Consider the following 18,756-nt stretch of genomic DNA (forward strand, 5'->3'; position numbering starts at 1 on the left):
GTAGCTAAAAAATAACTAAGGACTAAAAAAGAATGTAAAAAATGCATGAAAGCAATAATGGGCCCTAACAACTAGGCCTGATGAGATACCCAAGTACAATAAAATCTCTGTAAAGTGGAGAAAAAGGAGAAAACCTTGTGGGAACAAAAATCCTCTCCAAGAAGAGATGAAAGCTCAAGTGGAGGACTAAGAAGCCTTCAAACAAGAGTGTTCTAGAAGATAGGAACAAAAAGAAGAGAATGAAGAACACCACTGAAGCATGAAATGGCTGCAAACACTGTCAAAGAGTAACTGCTGATCTAAAGAACCTCCACTCAAATAGAACATGACTAGGTAGAGAAGACTATAATCTGTATGAGTGCCCTCAAATAACACTACTTGAGTCAGATGGAAAACAAAGGAAAACAACCCAACTCAAAGATACAAATGGCATGAAACACCAAAGCCTGAAGAGATGATCAATCGAACCAGGGAAGAATTAGAACCAATAGGACAAACCTCCCCTTAATGTTGAAAAGGGAGAGAGACAGGTACACTGAAAAGAACAACCAACAAGAATTGCATGACGAAGAAATAGGAACATTGAAGGTGCAAAGGAAGTACATAGTGTCATGGAAGGAACACTCACTTGACACACATCATGAGGCTAATATCATCGAAGGAACACTCACTTGACAAAGGGATATGGAAAACAAAAGGAAAACATCAACCCCCCATGGCACTTTATAAGTAGTGCATATACAATAAGGCACAAGATGTGCAAGATCTCAAGTATACAATGCATGATCAGAGTTTATCTCAGTGCATTTGCATAAATAAAATGCTACAATGATCAAAAGAGATAGAAGAATGGAAATAGAAAGAAAAACCAAAGATGAGACATCCTACTCAAAGAAAGAGATCCCAGGACCTGAAACATCCAAGAAATTCACGAGAGTGTTGAAAAGAAAAAAATTGAATAAAATATATCTAGAGTAGAATCTGGAAAGAAAACTCATATGAATTGAAAAAACATAGAACAAATTTCCCAATGATATAAATTTTTCAAAAAACGGAGTTTGGATGCTCAAGTTATGTCTCTCAGACTGCAAAAAGGAACCTTTGGCTTTGACAACAAAAAAAGTCATCAAAAAACAAAATCAAAAGTTCAAACCTCCAGATATGGATAGAGCCTAGAAAGAGCTTTCTGACGATATAAGGTTTTTGAAAAAGCGCCTCTGTGTGACCAAGTTACAGCCAAAAGAAAAACAAACCTCTTATACGACATAAAGAGGGTAAAAACTAAAAAATAAAAAATAAATTCTAAAGCATTTGCAGGTACAACCATACGGATTTTTCATGCCTCATAAAGTGTGCCAATAAAAATCATGCCCCAGATGCCCCTATCACCGAAAATAGTCGAATTATATATCAAAATTCATCCAATTAGCCTCTTGACTCCAACCGTGAGGTCCTTTTGGCACCAAAATGTACCAAAAAACCAGCTACCCTCAAAAATGGGAAAAAAACAATAACTGTACAAACCCTCGTATACACAGATCTGAAGAACAAGGCCCAAAAAATCTCATAAAGAGAATAGGGGCATACAGATCTAGAGCTCTAATACCATATTAGAGTTGAGGAAAAATTAACTCTACAGCTCACAAAGATCACTTCCATGCAAACCTGTCATAGAAAGAGAGAAGCAAAATAGCTATGGAGGTCAGAATTCAAGATCTAGAAAAGAGGATTCATATTGATTATGCAAAAAGAATGCAATTCAATAATTACAGTTATTATAAAAAGTACAAAGAGAGAATCCTTATAAAAGGATACTCGAAACCCTAAAGGTGAAAACCCTAAAGAATTATAAGATTCCTAAGTTTAGCTTAAGGATAGAGTATAATAGACTAATAATTAAATAAATAATTAATAGCTAATAAAGGATTACTCTAACAATAATATTAAAGAGGGTTTGAATTATTTTTGTTGTGGAACAAACTATGTACATGTATCCAATATAAGAATATTAAGTTCATCGGTAGGTCTATTTGATTTTTGCCAAAAATTTGGAGGTTTAGCTAGACAATTTACTTTTGCACTTTTATACCAAGTTTCAATTTATTTATAATATTCTTCCATCTATATTGAAATTTTACAACTATTTATTTAATATTATTGACCATTCACTATTGTTTGACCTAAGTCATATTTGTTTACCATTGTGATATAACCGATTTACTTAATATTTAAACAAAGGTACTTTTGAATTTATTCATACTAATAATAGCAAAATCCTTTTGTCTCTATATCAGTTATACTAATTAATAATAAATTAAAATTAAAATTAATAGGTAAATAGCTCTCAAAATAAATAATCAATAATATTTTTTTTATGTATAATATGTCAAACAATATATATATTGATGGGTTAAATCATTTTTCTACAAATAAAATAATCTAAAAAATCATTTTCTACACAACAATTTAAAAATTAAATTGTTCAAGATATTAATGAGATCTAAAATATCTAAAAGGTAATTAAAAAATAATTTATTATGAAATATTTAAAAAATTTAAGTATTTTAAATATTAAAAATAAGTGAAAAAAAAACATTAATATTTTCCAAACAATTAAAACTCATTATTATATTATTTTGCAAAAAATCAATTTTCTTGAGCCAACATTTTAAGAGATTCTCTATTTAAGAATCAATTAAATTGAAAATAATAAATTTTCTTAATATTTTTAGTTAAAAATTTGCATCTATACTTTAATAAGGATTAATATTTATTTTTTATAGGAAATTTTTTTAATTTTGATTTGTTGATTTGTTTTTTTATTATTAACTAGAATGCATATAGGTCTAATCAAGAAAAAACAATAAGTTAAAATCCTACTATCACCCATGCCATACGTCATGGGGTTCGAGCTTGGGACTCATAGCTCGTCGGCCTAGATATTCGCAGTGCTTCATGAAATCCTTGGATCTATTTATACAACTATGTTTGGCTCAAAAATCAATCTATTGTGGTTTTGGTTAGGGAGAGAAGCTTAGATTTGCCTGCAGAAATCCATAAAGAATGATGAAGATGGAGGGATTGGATCCTTTGGTAATTGCAATTGCAAAGGTTAAGCAAATCGTCGAAGGGAAGGTCACATATGGCCCTACTGAATATTTGGAGGTTGATTATCAAATCTATATAAAGTGCAACAAAGTGGGTCGTTCGATGCAATCTGAATATGAGAAAGCCTTAAAAGATTATATCAATTCATCAGTGGTTCCCGCATTGAGGGAGAAAGAAGATGAGCTTCTTTTGACAGAAGTTGTAAAGGAATGGGAATATTACAAACAAATGGTTACAATTCTATCCAAATTTGTGTCTTTTCGTTTGACCAGTTCGAATTATTCGATAATATTAGAACCCGAGGAAACTGCTCGGAGATGCTTCCGTGAAATAGTCTAGAATGAGGTTTTGTGCAATAATGTGCTGGCTACTATGATGGTTCAAATTAATAAAATGCGGGAAGGTGAGAGCATTCTTGATGGGACTTTATTGAAGAATGTTGTGTGTATGGTGTGGGATTTTGGGATGGACTACTATAAAGATTTTGAAGTCGCCGTTTTCGAAAAAACCGGTATTTACTATTCCAGAAAGACTGCTTCATGGATATGTGAGTATTCTTGTCCAGATTATTTGCTGAAGGTTGTTGAGTATTTAAGGTTGGAGAAAGAAACCATTGCAATGCATTGTGTGCATCGAAGTAGCCAAACTAGGTATCTAGAAATGGTAGAAAATGAACTTCTTTGCAAGCATGAATGCCAACTATTGAAGGCAGATTCAGATTGTCATCCATTGTTGCAAAATGACAAGATGGATGATCTTTCAGAGATGTTTAACTTGTTCTCTCGAATAGATATAGGCATTCAACTCATGGCCAAAATATTTAGACAGCATGTTAGCAGGCATGGTACATCCTTAGTTAAACATGGAGGGCAAATTGTGGCAGAGGCATTAAAGGCAAATAATGGAAAAGAAGTGATTGCAAGTGTAAAAGATCAGTTTGTGAGGAGTGTTATTCAATTGAATGAGAAATACTTGCAATGTGTGGAGGAGAAATTTATGAACCACTGCCTTTTCAAAATTGCACTTATGGCAGCCTTTCAGAATTTTTGCAATCAACAAGTTGCAGGGAGCAGTATTTGGGAATTGTTGGTCACATTTTGTGACAATATTTTGACGAATACAAACATGACATGTTCAGATGTTGAAGATGCCCTTGAGAAGGTTGCAAAGATCTTTCCCTGCGTCCATGACAAAGACATGGTTGCAGATTTCTATAGGAAGAAGCTCGCAGATAGGCTTCTGTCCCATAGAAGTTCAAATGCTGATTATGAAAAAAGAATGTTAGCTAAGTTGAAGTTTGAGTGTGGAAGACAATTTACATCTAATATGGAGGGCATGTTTACTGATTGGACATTGGCAATGAAAACTCAATCAGGTTTTGAGGAGTACCTGAGTCAGAATCCTCTTCAACCATGTTCTGGAATAGAATTCCTTGTCACAGTTTTGATATCTGGCTTCTGGCCAAGCTATAAGTCACCTGAATCACTTGTTCTTCCTGTTGAAATGGTGAGACATTTAGAGTCATTCAAAGAGTTCTATAACAGAGAAAAAATGAACAGAAGGCTAACATGGAAACACTCTCTGGGAACATGCATTATTATTGGAAGATTTGACCAGGGTGAAATTCAAATAGTCGGAACACCTTGTCATGCGAGTGCACTTCTGTTGTTCAATGAAACAGAGACGCTAAGTTTTTCACAAGTCAAATCCCAGTTGAATTTGAATGTTGAAGATACAATGGCATTGCTGAATTCCCTTGCATGTTCAAAATACAGAATCCTAAGTAAATTACCAGATACTCAATCTGTGAAAGAAACAGACTATTTTGAAATCAATGCAAAATTTTCCTGTAACAAGAGGAAGATCCGACTTCCGCCACCTACAGACAATGTAAAAGAAAATGTTGGGAAGTCTGTGTTTCAAGATAGCCATCATATGATTGATGCTTCGATCGTAAGAATTATGAAGAGCAGAGAAACATTAGCTCATAAGGAATTAGTGATGCAATGCACTGAGCAAGTTAAAGACATGTTCAAGCCAGATATGAAACAAATTAAAAAGAGAATTGAAAATCTCATAGATAGGGAATATTTAGAGAGAGATAAGGAAAATCCTGGAATGTACAATTACTTACCTTGATATTGGTTTAGAATAGAGGGCAATTAGATATTTCTGGATTTCATACTTTACAGATTATACTAGATTTTATAAGAATCCTCAAAGTTGAGTATTCATCAGTTCTGAAAAGAGGCCTCTTGATATTTCACAAATTATTTTAGCATTAAACTTTAAAAGAATTCTTAAAGTTTAAAGTTCAAAACTAAATTTTAAAAGAATCTTAGTTGAGTACTCTTGCTTGTTTTGACATTGGTTCAAAAAAGAAGTGATTAAAAAAGAGCTGAAGTAGATACTTCTGGATTTAATAATTCATAAATACTTTTAGCATTGAATTTTATAAAAATTTTCAAATAGAGTATTCTTGCTGTTTTTTAAACTGAATTTGTGAATTTTATGTTTTTCATTAATCTTCTACTTTTCTTATTTCTAGACTATAAAATCATCACCTAAGATATCTTATATGAATATAATATTATATAGCAGATTTTATTTTCCATTGATAATAATAGAAGAAAATTGACACATGCTGATATTAAGTAGCAAATAAATAACTGGAATGATAATTGAATTCAATTGTTGTAGAGATAAGAATCATAATCTAAATATTGATTTTTTATTTCAAATTATCATTGAACTCTAGTGTACAACATTATTTAGTGAAACTGTAAGAAATGTGGTTACAATAGATTAATAAATTTAAGTAATATTATAGTATATTTAATTTTTAAAAATCTATGCAGAATATGTCAAAAGATTTTTTTTTTTTTTGATAAAAGTGGATAGAACCACTGAACTATATTAAATTTTAAAAGTTTTTTTATAGTATCTGGTTCAAAAAGCACTGAAGGGAAAGAACCATTAAGAAAACCCTTTAGTATTGCTTGAGTAACACAAGCCTATTCTACCCAATACCAAATGCTCATTGGCATAGTACATCAAAAAACCCATCCCAATTTCATAAGCCGCATTAGATATAAAGGAAGCCACCAATAGAAGTATATAGAAGGAAGATTAAAGTATGATCACTGAAGGATGCATATCCATTATTGCCAAAAAACACCAGTCTGAACCACCCCTGTCTATGAAACACAATTCTCCAACCACTAGTTAGAATGATACCACATAGCAGAAATGAAACCATAATCAGACACCCTGTCAAAATAAACATTGTGATCAAGCATAGCAGAACCCACACCAAAGAAAAGCCACACCAAATAAGGAGGTTGATGAAGACAACAACTATGCCCTTCTTTACTTCAAAAATTCCAAAACCGAGGAAGGGATCTCATCCACACTTACCTCCCACATATTACCATCACTGTCAATAGCTAAATTAGCCAAGAAATCTACAATCTTATTCACTTCCCTATAATAGTGGGAAATCAAGAAGGAATCAAAAAAGTGGCTATAAAATTATAGGCAAGAGGAGCCACTATATTCTGAGCCAGTATAAATCTCTGCAAGGGACAACTCAAAGCACAGGCAAAAAAATTGAGGGAAGAGCCCCTTTTGCAAAGATGGCTCCCTGAGCAACTATTGCTTTATTCTGCCCAATGACTTGCAATGAAGGATGTGCAAAAACATAAAGTAAACTTAGAAGCATAGCAGTGGCTTTCATTAGCAACATAGATTGTTGGCATTTTTGTACTCCTTGCCCCCAAAATCTTACCCACATAGTGATTGTATGCAATGGGTAAGCCGATAGTAATTTATATAATTATAAATGTTGTAGAATGTTTATAATCGAATGTATGAATATCTTCTCAAGTATCTAGAAGTTGGAGCAAAAGCTTCTTTTGGGAGAGATAATTTTTTGTGAAGGATAGATCTTCAATGCATGTGAAAATTTGTTTCTCATGTTTTACAAAATCATTTTTCTTCTTAAAACATTTCAAATGTTGCTTGTGAAATTTCTCTGTATTTTTGAAACAGACAAAATATAAGGGCTTTAAGTTTGATGCAAGAAAATAGATTTCCATCTTTTTAATTAGCTTACTAATAAAATTAATAAGTTTTCTCAAAATACTACACTTTCTTCAAAAGTCTCTGGCCAATCAAGTCGAGCTTCTACAAAGAAAGCTGCAAGGAGTATCAATATGGACTTATTATGATAAATCGTAAAAATCTGATGTCTTTAAATGTAACTTTTCCAGTCTTGTAGTTATTGATCAACCTCACCTTAACCAAACATTCATAGCAGCAATTCTAGCTTTATGAACTCCTATATAAGGATAAGATTTGATTCACGCTCAACAAATTTTCTACGGGGATTGGCAAAGAAGAAAGTTATGGTAATCTAAGGGTCTTTTTTCATTCAAACTATAGGCCCGTACACGATGATGTAGATATCCAATGTGAACACTTTTATCAATTGTTCAAGGGTTGTGCTACATATGTATGTACCATTATGATAGAATGAAATGAAAACATATCTGGAAAAGGAAAAGAGGCGGCTTGGAAAGCTCACTTCTTACGTTTAATGCTGACATTTTAAAACCCCACCCGGTAGACTGATTATTCCGCTACTGTTCATCTAATGTCTGATTTGAAAGGGTACGCCATGGAGTCTACAATTTTTTGATACCGGCTTAAAATCTCTTGGATCTTTGGTCTGTGGTTCTGTCACTTTAAAGCAGAACCATATGGGCGTGATCTAGCAGTGGGGAATAGCCTGGACCTTTGGACATGCGTACATAACCCATGAGTACCTAAGATAGAATCTGCTCTCGTTTAGAAATTAGTGTTATTTCTTTCTTGAAGCTTAGCTCTTCAAATCTAATAGAAATGGTTCAGTTTCAAAGCCATGTTGTGGAAACAACCTCAACCGGAGTTGAGGCATCACCATCTCTAAATAATGAAGAGTTTCTAGGATCTCTGGACATGATATCAACCCCTTACCATTCTCCATGGATGAATCCCACTTCTTCTTCTTCACTAGGGTCGGTTCACCATCTCTAAATCATGAAGAGTTTCTAGGATCTCTGGACATGAATGCCATTGGATTTATCAGAAATCGACACATTTGTCAATCAGATGGGTTGCTTGGGAGCTTGGAGAAGAGTCCTGAGATTGCAAGACCGTTGAAAATGGTAGAGATGCAGACCTCTGATGCAGCTTGTGATCCCTAGCTTAATGTCCTCAATGAATTAGTCAAGAAATGCAATTCAACATAAGATCTCTTTTATGGTCAGGTCAATCAATCCTCAAGGTAGTTTTATACAGGATGTCACTAGGTCTCTTAATAATGATCCGGGCTATAATATGGGTCTTGTAATACAGCAAGATTCATTTGGCTCCGTAGTACATTCAGAGCCAAGAGAGGCCACTGAGAATGATTCTAAGGAGGGAGTCCTCAAATTACCTACAAAGAGATTAATAGGAGCCAAAACAACACAACTTTGGCCAAACAAGAGAGGAGAATTACACCACAAAAGTGGTGAAATGGAAACATCCCAGAGAGAGATTCATATTCAATCACAGAGAGAGAGGAGAAAAGGAATGAATAACTTGTTTGAAAGAATGAGAGCTTTCCTGCCAAGTCCAACCCAAAAGGTAAACACCATTTTCACTATTTGTTAAATTAGGACAGGTAGATGCCCATCCTCCTTTTGTAGGAGGCTAGCTCACCTAGATTTGATCAAGTTTTCAAGGCCTTGGTTTGTGGAATTTTTATCACCTTTTCTTTCATGGTATCACTGCCCATTATTTTTTGTTATTAGAGTCTCTAGACATGATTACTTCTAATTCTAAATCATATCTTCTTGTTAAAGAATTACCCAACTTCATCAACACTGCTACATTTGGATGGATAAAATACCTACAATCAAAGATAATTCAGAATTTTTTCTTCCACAATAGTTTTGCTTGGCATACAATTAAATGCAAAGCATTCATTCGCCTAAGGATGATTTACCACTGATTTGCCCATGCCTCTAGAATTTATCAAAGAAAATATTATTCAGAAAATATGCAATATATTTGTTGAACTTCTTAAATAACAATTGATTTAGACCTCAAGCACTGCTATTGGCAACTTCCAATTAGCACTCATATTGGCTATTTCTCGGGCATGCTTGTTCAGTGAATTAATATATCTTTTTATTATCAGTTTAGTACTTTCAAATGCTTGAAAATGCAGGAACAATAAAAATAAATAAACTTCTACAGTGTTGTGAGACTAATTATCATGGTAAAAATAAAGGATATTTATGAACTCTAACCGTATACATAATTAAATCTATCAATTTAGGGTTCAACATACACAAAGTCTAGATAGGTTACAAAATCCCTTGCAAAGAGGGGTCTAGTCCACCTCATTCCTCAACCCTACAAACCTTCAAATAGGGTGAACATGAGTCTATTTGCGATGAAGGCTCCAATAATGAAACCCAATAGCCATTCAACCTCATCAGGGCCATTATTATATACCAAGTCGTAGGTCTACAATAAGATAATGTATGTTATATTCCAAAGTAGCTATTTCTGATTTTTTGAGTTTTCATATCCTTGATACAAGGAATTTTCTCTATATCAATATATAATTATATTTGTGTTGCAAGGTCAAAGCATATATTAAAATCTAAGATATATTAAATTTTATTTAATTATAATATGCATAAATTTAGTTAAGGTTAGTATTATAGTCAGGGTTGAAGTTTACATAATGGTTAGGGTTAGGGTAATGATAATGGTTAGAGTTTATAATATCATGGTTAGGGTTTGATTTTGGTTTGGGATTATGGTAAGGGTTAAGGCTTTGGATTTATGGTTAGGGGTTAGTATTAGGGTTAGTATTAGCATTAGGATTGGGGTTGGGTTAGGTTTAGGGTTGGTTTAGTATTTGGGTTGTGCTTTGGTTTGAGGTTAGGATTATGGTAAGGGTTAGGGTTTAGTGTGTGGGCTATGGTCAGGTCTAGGGTTAGGATTATGGTTTTGGTTAGTGTTAAAGGTTGGGATTATGAGTATGGTTAGGGATAGGGTTTAGTGTTATGTTAAGGTTTAGGATTTACATCATGGTTAGGGTTAGGGTTTACGGATATGATTAGGATTATGGTTAGGGTTTACATAATTATTAGGTTTGGGGTTAGGGTTAGTATTATCATTAAGGCTAGGGTTATTCTTAGAATTTGGGTTAAAGATATACTTAAGTTTAGGGTCATCAATAGGTTAGGATTAGGGTTAGGGCAAAAATTGAAGTTAGAACAATAATTGAACCTTGGCCATAGCACCAACTTGAATTGAACCCTAATTATAGCTAAAACCCAACCCTAATATAATTAACCTAATTAATATATTGAAAACTCTAATAATTATACTAAATGCAAATCATAATTAAAATATAGCCCTAATAAATTAAACCCTAACCTAGCCTTATATTGACCTAGCTTCACATATGTAATGAGGACATATTAATTAGAAATGAGATCATTTTATAAGGTGATAAGTAGGATTGTCAGTTAATTTAAATAGGGTTAATATAAGGCTTATAGTTACGGTTTAATTTAATTTAATATTCAATGAGGTTTCATTTTAGGGTTTAATTTGGTTTAATGTATTTAGGGTAAAACTTGGTATAGTGTTAGGATTCAATTTGGTTTAGGGTTACAATTATAGTTTAATTTGGTTTAATATTAAAATTAGATTTAGTATTAAGATTAGGATTGAATTCAAGGTTAAGGCTTAAGTTACAATTTGGTTTAAGTTAAGCATTTATTTTGACTTAATTTTAGGGTTAGATTTATATTTAGCTTAATTTTTAATTAGGTTTGGGGTTTGGGTTTATTTTGATTTAGAATTAGGGTTGGGGTTTTATAAAATTTAGGTTTAAAGTTCAAGTTGGTATTGGATTATGGTTATAGTTTAATATGGTTTAATATTCTAAATTAGGTTTAATTTATCAAGATCGATCACAAAGAGAAAGATTGTAAAAATTCATCTAATGTACATGCAGGAGTCAACTTTGGAAAGATGAATACTATAAATCTTAGTAGATAAGCTTTATAATGATTTTTTTAATATTAAGGGGTTATAGTCCAACTTAATGTTCAATTAGGTTTAGGTTTAGGGTTTGATTGGTGTTAAGGTTTTTATAAGGATAAGATTTCAATTTAGGTTTTGTTTAGTCTTAGAGTTAGGGTTTAATTAGGATTACACTTATGGGTAGGTTTATCATTAGAGTTAAATTATGGTTAGGGTTTAGTTATGATTAAGATCATAGTTAAGGTTCAATTTGGTTTATTATTAGGGTTAGGGTTCGATTTGGTTTAAGTTTAGGTTTAATTTCATTTAATGTTTAATTAGATTTAGTGTTATGGTTTAATTTTGTTTAATATTCAATGAGATTTCATGTTAGGGTTTAATTTGGTTTAGTGTAATTAGGGTAAAATTTGGTAGAGTGTGGGTTCAATTTGGTTAGGATTATGGTTATAGTTTAATTTGGTTTAATATTCAATTAGGTTTAGTATTAGAATTAGGGTTGAATTTGTTTAAGGTTTAAGTTACAGTTTGGTTTAACTTAAGGTTTTATTTTGGCTTAATATAAGGGTTAGAATTCAATTTAGTTTCATGTTCAATTAGGTTTAGGGTTTAGGTTAGTTTTGATTTAAAATTAGGGTTAGGGTTTAATAAAATTCAAGCTCAAAGTTCAATTTGGTTTAGTATTATAATCTAGGATATAATTTGGCTTAAGGTTAGGCTTGGGGTTCAATTTTGTTTAAAATGCAATTATGACTAATATTAGGGTTCAATTTGGTAAAGGGTTAGGGTGTAATTTGGCATAAGGTCATGGTTGAATTTAATTTAGGTTCAATTAGGTTGAATATGGTTTAGGGTTAGGGTTCAATTTAGTTTATTGGTAGGGTTTGATATGATTTTAGTTATGGATAAGGTTCAACTTGGTTTACTATTATCTATTTATTGTTCAATTAGATTTATAGTCAACATTTAATTTGATTTAGTGTTAGGGTTGAATATGGTTTTAGGTTATGTTTTATTTTGGTTTAGTGTTAGGTTTATATTTTTATTTTATTTTTTGTTCAATTAGGTTTAGAGTTATAGTTCAATTTAGTTTATTGTTAGGTTTAGGGTAATTTTTTGTTTATAGTTAGTGCTAGTGTTTAATTAGGTTGGATATTTAATTAACAGTAAGGTTAATATTACAATTCAATATTGGTTTTGGTTTAGGGTTCAATTTGATTAAGACTCGATTTGGTTTATTTTTCTTATATTTTTTAATTTAAACCTATTTTCATTTACTTCTTAAAAATTCTTTAAAAAATATTTATTGAAAAAATGATATATTTTCTTAAGTAAATGAATATAATATTTAAGGAAGACAAGATTTTTGATTCTCCTCTGCACTTTGAGAAGAAATTGGGCGAAATGGCAGCACTGGATGGTAGCAAGAGCGACGATGTGCCCAGTCTACGAAGGTTGGATCTTTGAGCGATGAAGCGAACATTGCCTTCCCCATTGAGACAAGTTAATGTTGGGAAAGAATATAGGTTCTAGGGCATCAAATACTCCAGTTCGTGGATAAACTATGTAAATCCTTATTCAAGTGGTAACCAGTGCCCTATTGACCTACATAAGTGGCAGGCGAATGGTTTCATTTGGAATAAAAAAGGCTAGTTTCACAAGGCTAAGAATCCCACGTTCGAGGGCCCCTGAAACTGGTATCCACTGCTTGAACCTAACACTTCCAATGCGCCACTCGAGAGAGGCAATCCGCACACTGACTCTTTTTCGTTTCCCTCGACTATTCATGGTAATTTCCAAAAGCGAAATGGACGCTTCAGGGAAGATTACTCAAGGGTGGACCAAGCCAGGTCTTAGAGGTCCAACTTCCATCCTAAAAATCAGAACCCTCGATCGAATCATGAAAGACACCCTGACTTTCAACATCAGTGACCCCGCTTTCATAAACAGGTAAGAAAAACCTCAAGACCCACTATCTTTTTGGATGAGAATAAAATTAATTCTGCTAGGTCAAACTTTCTTAAGTCTTGCCTTTTCATCAAGTGGGGTGGTGGAAAGTGGGTTAAGAACCATTTTGAATCCTAGTGTAGAGCGCAGTGGGGAAAGGATATTAACATTAATATCCTCCCGAATGATTTCTATATGATTGAATTTATGAGCAATGAAGAGCAGTGGCAAGCTAAAAATAAAGGTCCATACATCTTATAGATGGCATTGAAGTTCATCATTGATTGGCAGCCCAATTTCAATCCCCAAACATATATATTGCTGGATAGTAAGGTATGGATAAGACTATATAATTGTCCTTCGGATTATTGGCACATTGATGTCATTAAGGATATTTGCAAAAACCTTGGCACCTTTGTATCAGCAGATGATATCTTGGAGGATAAATTATGGGGAAGCTTTCTCAGAATTTGCATTAGCACAGATCAAATCAACCAGATCCCCAATGAGGTCAGAATTATTGGGGCAGGGAAGATCTGGATCCAAAAGATTGATAGGGAAGACCAGTTGTATATTTTTCCTAAATGCCTCTCCTTGGATCATATAGGTATTGGTTGTGATGTTACGGCTACGATACAACAAAATTATTCATGTATGCAATCTCCTTTTGAGGTAAAACTGCAACTGGAACCTCCCATTGCCATTGACATCGAGAAGCCTTTTGCAACAATATCATTGATAAGGAGAATGATACACTAACAGAGGAAACCCCTTTGATCATAGTTCCCCCCTCCTCTAGTCAAAGTGAGAGCCAACAAGATCTTCTCACACTTCTGGAGAAGACCAAACCCCTATAGGCAAACATTGAATCCAAGTTAGCGGACTCACTTCCACCCTCCCCTTTTGTGCCTAGGAATCAACTGGCAATTGAAGATGGCAATCTACACTCCCAAGGTTTGGAGACTGGTTCTATAGGGGAGATGGGAGGGCTGATCTTCTCCTCGATAGGCATTGAACTAGAAGATTGGGGAAATTGAAACCACCTCCTCAGAGGGGGAGGAATACTTTTAGATCTTATATTGGAGGGTACTTCAAAAGGTTTTGGAAAGTTGGATTCAACTATTGATAAACCAAATTTTAAGCCAAAAGGTATGCGGGGGCACAAGTCCAAAAACTTTATGCTAGCAGTGGCTGGTGCTGCCAGTGGTCAAACCAAACTTAACTTAGGGAAGGGAAATTCTCTTACCCAAGAGAAATGAGACTCCTATCTTGGAATGTTAGGGGCATCAATGCCCCTGACAAATGGCACTTGATTAAGTGCCAGATTGATGACACCAAAGGAGATATTTGGCTACTACAGGAAACTAAATGGAGCAAGGCTGAGATTGATGCTAAAATGAGAGTTTGGAAATAGTGGAATGGGCTTTTTAGGCAATCGGATGGAGCCTCCAGTGGCTTGGGAATCATTTGGAATCCCATGAATGTTAAGATCTCACTTGTGGGGGAACATAAGTATTGGCAATATTGCTTGGTCACTATTCTTGGACGGAATGAGATTTTTAATCTCTTCAATGTGTACAGACCATCTTCTGCTGGTGATAAATGAAATCTCTGGGATCTCCTATCCATCAAGCTAAACAGTATTACCGATGGTAGTTGTGTGGTAGCCGAAGATTTCAATGCGATCCTTTCTGGCACTAAGAAAAGTGGGGGTATTCAGAGGACTGGTACGTCCCAAAAAGACTTCTTGGATTTTTGTTGAGAAGAATCACCTTTTAGACATTGTTCCAAAAAATGGCATTTTCACATGGATGAACCGGAGAGTGGGCTTTACTAATATTGTTGAATGACTTGACCAGTTCCTTGTTTCTATTGAATGGTTAGGACAAAATCTAGCCTTAGAATCATCGATTCTCCTACTCACTAGATCAGATCACTACCCGATCTGTCTAGTGGTCGCCTTGGCTCAAACGGAGGGGGGTACCCCATTCTAGCTTGAAAAAATGTGGCTTAGAGTGCCTGAACTATATGATCTTATAGCGGTTTGGTGGAATGAACCAGTTTTTGGGAATCACTCGAGACTTTTCATTCTCAATAAAAAGCTCAGGTGTATTAAGGTCAAGATCAAAGAATGGAATAAGAACCATTTCGAGAACATTCATATGGAGAAATTAAGAATTAAGGCTGAACTGGCAGACTTAACTAACTCTGTTACATCTTCAAGAATGATTGGGGATCTATTTATCAAAGAAAATTCTCTCAAATCTGATCTAAATGAAATCCTTCGATGTGAGGAAATCCACTGGCATCAAAAATCAAGGGAGTTATGGTTAAAGGAAGGTGATAAAAACACCAAATTCTTCCACCAGTCGGCCAATGCAAATCAAAATAGAAATAGAATATCGGAGATTATTAGATCGGATGGAGTCATTGTCATGAATTACGAGGACATTGCATAGGACGCTGTAAGATTATTTGACTCTTTGTTGAATGGTGACCATCAGGTCAACCATGAAGAAAGAGCCAGAATTTTGAACTCAATCCCATCTATTATCTCCACTAACCAAAACACAGCTCTCTATACTCCTATTTCAATTGATGAAGTAAGGAATACCACCCTCCAATTGAACCGGATAAGACTCCTGGCCCAGATGGCTTCCCTTCTGCTTTCTTCCATCATTTCTAGGATATCATTGCTCAAGATCTACATCTTGCAGTAGAAGAATCAAGAAAGAAGATGACTATGCTAGGGGCTATCAATCACACCTTTTTTACTCTAATCCCGAAGAAGAAAAATCCACAACAGATGGATGACTTTAGGCCTATCTCTCTATGCAATATTATATATAAAATTGTAACAAAGATCATAGCTAATAGATTGAAGCCTCTCCTTAAACACATCATATCAGATGAACAAAGTGGGTTTGCCCCTAGAAGATCCATTATGGAAGGTATCATCATTTCTCATGAAATACTTCATACAGCCAGGAAGACCAAGGATTCCTATATGATTATAAAACTGGACATCTTGAAAGCTTATGACATGGTCTACAGGGATTTCTTATTTGATGTTCTTAATAAATTTGGCTTCTGCAAGGAATGGCTCACTTGGTTCATGAGTTGTCTCTCTTCCCCCAAATTCTCTGTTCTGGTTAATGGCTCATCCCATGGTTTCTTCTCTTCGATAAGAGGAATCAGAAAAGGTGATCCATTATCACCTTTTTTGTTTATCATAATGGCTAAAGCTTTGGGTCAATCCATAAGAGCTCTCCAGCAAGATGGTCGTTTGGTTGGAGTTAATGTGGCAACAGGGGTTGAAAAAAAGACTCATCTTCAGTTTGTTGATTACACCATTCTGTTTGGTTAGACCGATAGGAGGGAAGCTGGAATAATCAAAACTTGCCTTGATGATTACTGTATGGCTTCTAGTCAGAAAATCAACTGGCACAAATCTAAAGTGTTTTTTGTCAACACTCCGCTCAACTTGTAAGTTATTTTATCAAGAATTCTTAATCTCAAAGTCGCTAATTTCCCAGGGAAGTTTCTTGGAACCCCCTTCCTGATTGGTAGTAACAAAACTCACTATTGGAAGCATTTCATTGATAAGTGCAAATCCAAGCTTGCAACTTGGAAAGGCAAGTGGTTATCCTCTACTGGGAAACTCGCTATGATAAAGTCGATCCTTTCAACACTACCAATTGTTTTCATGGCTTCCATGAGACTACCGGTGGCAATTGAAGATGAATTAGACTGGATGGAGTCACTGTCAGGAATTACAAGGACATTGTGTAGGAAGCTATAAGATTCTTTGACTCTTTGTTCAATGGTGACCATCAGGTCAACCATGAAGCAAGAGCTAGAATTCTAAACTCAATCCCATTTGTTATCTCCGCTAACCAAAACATAGCTCTTTGTACTCCTATTTCAATCAATGAAGTAAGGAATACCACCCTCCAGTTGAAATTGGATAAGACTCCTGGCTCGGATGGCTTCCCTTCTGCTTTCTTCCATCATTTCTGGGATATCATTGCTTGAGATCTACATCTTGCAGTAGAAGAATCAAGAAAGAAGATGACTATGCTAGGGGCTATCAATCACACCTTTTTGACTCTAATCCCGAAGAAGTAAAATCCACAACAGATGAGTGACTTTAGGCCTATCGCTCTATGCAATATTATATATAAGATTGTAACAAATATCATAGCTAACAGGGTGAAGGCTCTCCTTAAACACATCATATCAGATGAACAAAGTGGGTTTGCCCCTAGAAGATCCATTATGGAAGGTATCATTGTTTCTCATGAAACACTTCACACAGCCAGGAAGACCAAGGATTCATGTATGATTTTAAAACTAGACATCCTGAAAGCTTATGACATGGTGTACAGGGATTTCTTATTTGATGTTCTTAATAAATTTGGCTTCTACAAGGAATGGCTCACTTGGGTCACAAGTTGTCTCTCTTCTATCCCAAATTCTCTATTCTGGTTAATGGCTCATCCCACGGTTTCTTCTCTTCGACAAGAGGAATCAGACAAAGTGATCCATTATCACCTTTTTTGTTTATCATAATGGCTAACGCTTTGGGTCAATCCATAAGAGCTCTCCAGCAAGATGGCCATTGGGCTAGAGTTAATGTGGCAACAGGGGTTAAAAAAATGACTCATCTTCTGTTTGTTGATTACACCATTCTATTTGGTTCGGCCTATAGGAGGGAGGCTGGAATAATCAAAACTTGCCTTGATGATTACTGTATGGCTTCTAATTAGAAAATCAACTGGCACAAATCTGAAGTGTTTTTTGTCAACACTCCGCTCAACTTGCAAGTTGTTTTATCAAGAATTCTTAATCTCAGAGTTGCTAATTTCCCAAGGAAGTTTCTTGGAAACCCCCTCTTCATTGGTAGTAATAGAACTCACTACTGGAAGCATATCATTGATAAGTGTAAATCAAAGCTTGCAACTTGGAAAGGCAAGTGGTTATCCTCTGCTGGGAAACTCGCTATGATAAAGTCGATCCTTTCAGCACTGCCAATTTTTTCCATGGCTTGCCTGAGACTACCGGTGGCAATTGAAGATGAATTGATTTCTCTAATGAGAAATTTCCTTTGGAATGGTTCGGATGACAAAGGTAAATTTCTCTTGATAGCTTGGAAAAAGATCTGCCAACCAAAAATGGCAAGAGATGATGGTATTTACCAGAGCTTGATTATGAATTTAGCAATGGGTGCTAAAATGGTTTGGGAAATTTGTAGTAGCGGGAACCAAAAATGGGCAAGGCTCCTAAAACATAAATATCTGGACTCCCTAGAGCCTAAAAGGATCCTGACTATCAACAATCCTCCCAGAGGTTCAGCTATTTGGAATTTTATTGTGGACAGTAGGGAAATCATAAGCGATCAGGTCACCTGGGATGTCAGAAATGGTAGGGATGTCTCCTTTTGGTTTGATTCTTGGTTTGGTGAAGCTGCCCTATGTCACAACCCCTCTCTACAACCTATTATGGAAGAAATTTGTTGCCTCTGGGGGCACAATATATGTGATTATGGTTACCCAATCCAAGAAAATGGTATTGCTAAATGGAAATGGAACTCCTTGGAACAACTGG

At 34.8% G+C, this 18,756-nt stretch overlaps 2 protein-coding genes across 2 annotated transcripts; both read left to right on the forward strand.

Moving 5' to 3' along the window:
- The first annotated feature begins 3,072 nt into the window (after positions 1–3,072).
- Positions 3,073–3,447, forward strand: LOC131055610 (cullin-1-like). The gene has a single exon (XM_057990093.1). The coding sequence runs from the start codon at positions 3,073–3,075 to the stop codon at positions 3,445–3,447; it is 375 nt and encodes a 124-aa protein (XP_057846076.1).
- A 54-nt stretch (positions 3,448–3,501) lies between these two features.
- Positions 3,502–5,247, forward strand: LOC131055611 (cullin-1-like). The gene has a single exon (XM_057990094.2). It carries the CDS (start codon positions 3,502–3,504, stop codon positions 5,245–5,247), a length of 1,746 nt encoding a protein of 581 aa, XP_057846077.2.
- The last annotated feature ends 13,509 nt before the right edge of the window (positions 5,248–18,756 follow it).

The sequence above is a fragment of the Cryptomeria japonica genome, chromosome 1 (assembly GCF_030272615.1).
Source record: "Cryptomeria japonica chromosome 1, Sugi_1.0, whole genome shotgun sequence".
Classification (NCBI taxonomy): Eukaryota; Viridiplantae; Streptophyta; class Pinopsida; order Cupressales; family Cupressaceae; genus Cryptomeria; species Cryptomeria japonica.

Coding starts and splice junctions, on each gene's coding strand:
- LOC131055610 (XM_057990093.1), top strand. CDS start 3,073: ATGGAGGGATTGGATCCTTTGGTAATTGCAATTGCAAAGGTTAAGCAA.
- LOC131055611 (XM_057990094.2), top strand. CDS start 3,502: ATGCGGGAAGGTGAGAGCATTCTTGATGGGACTTTATTGAAGAATGTT.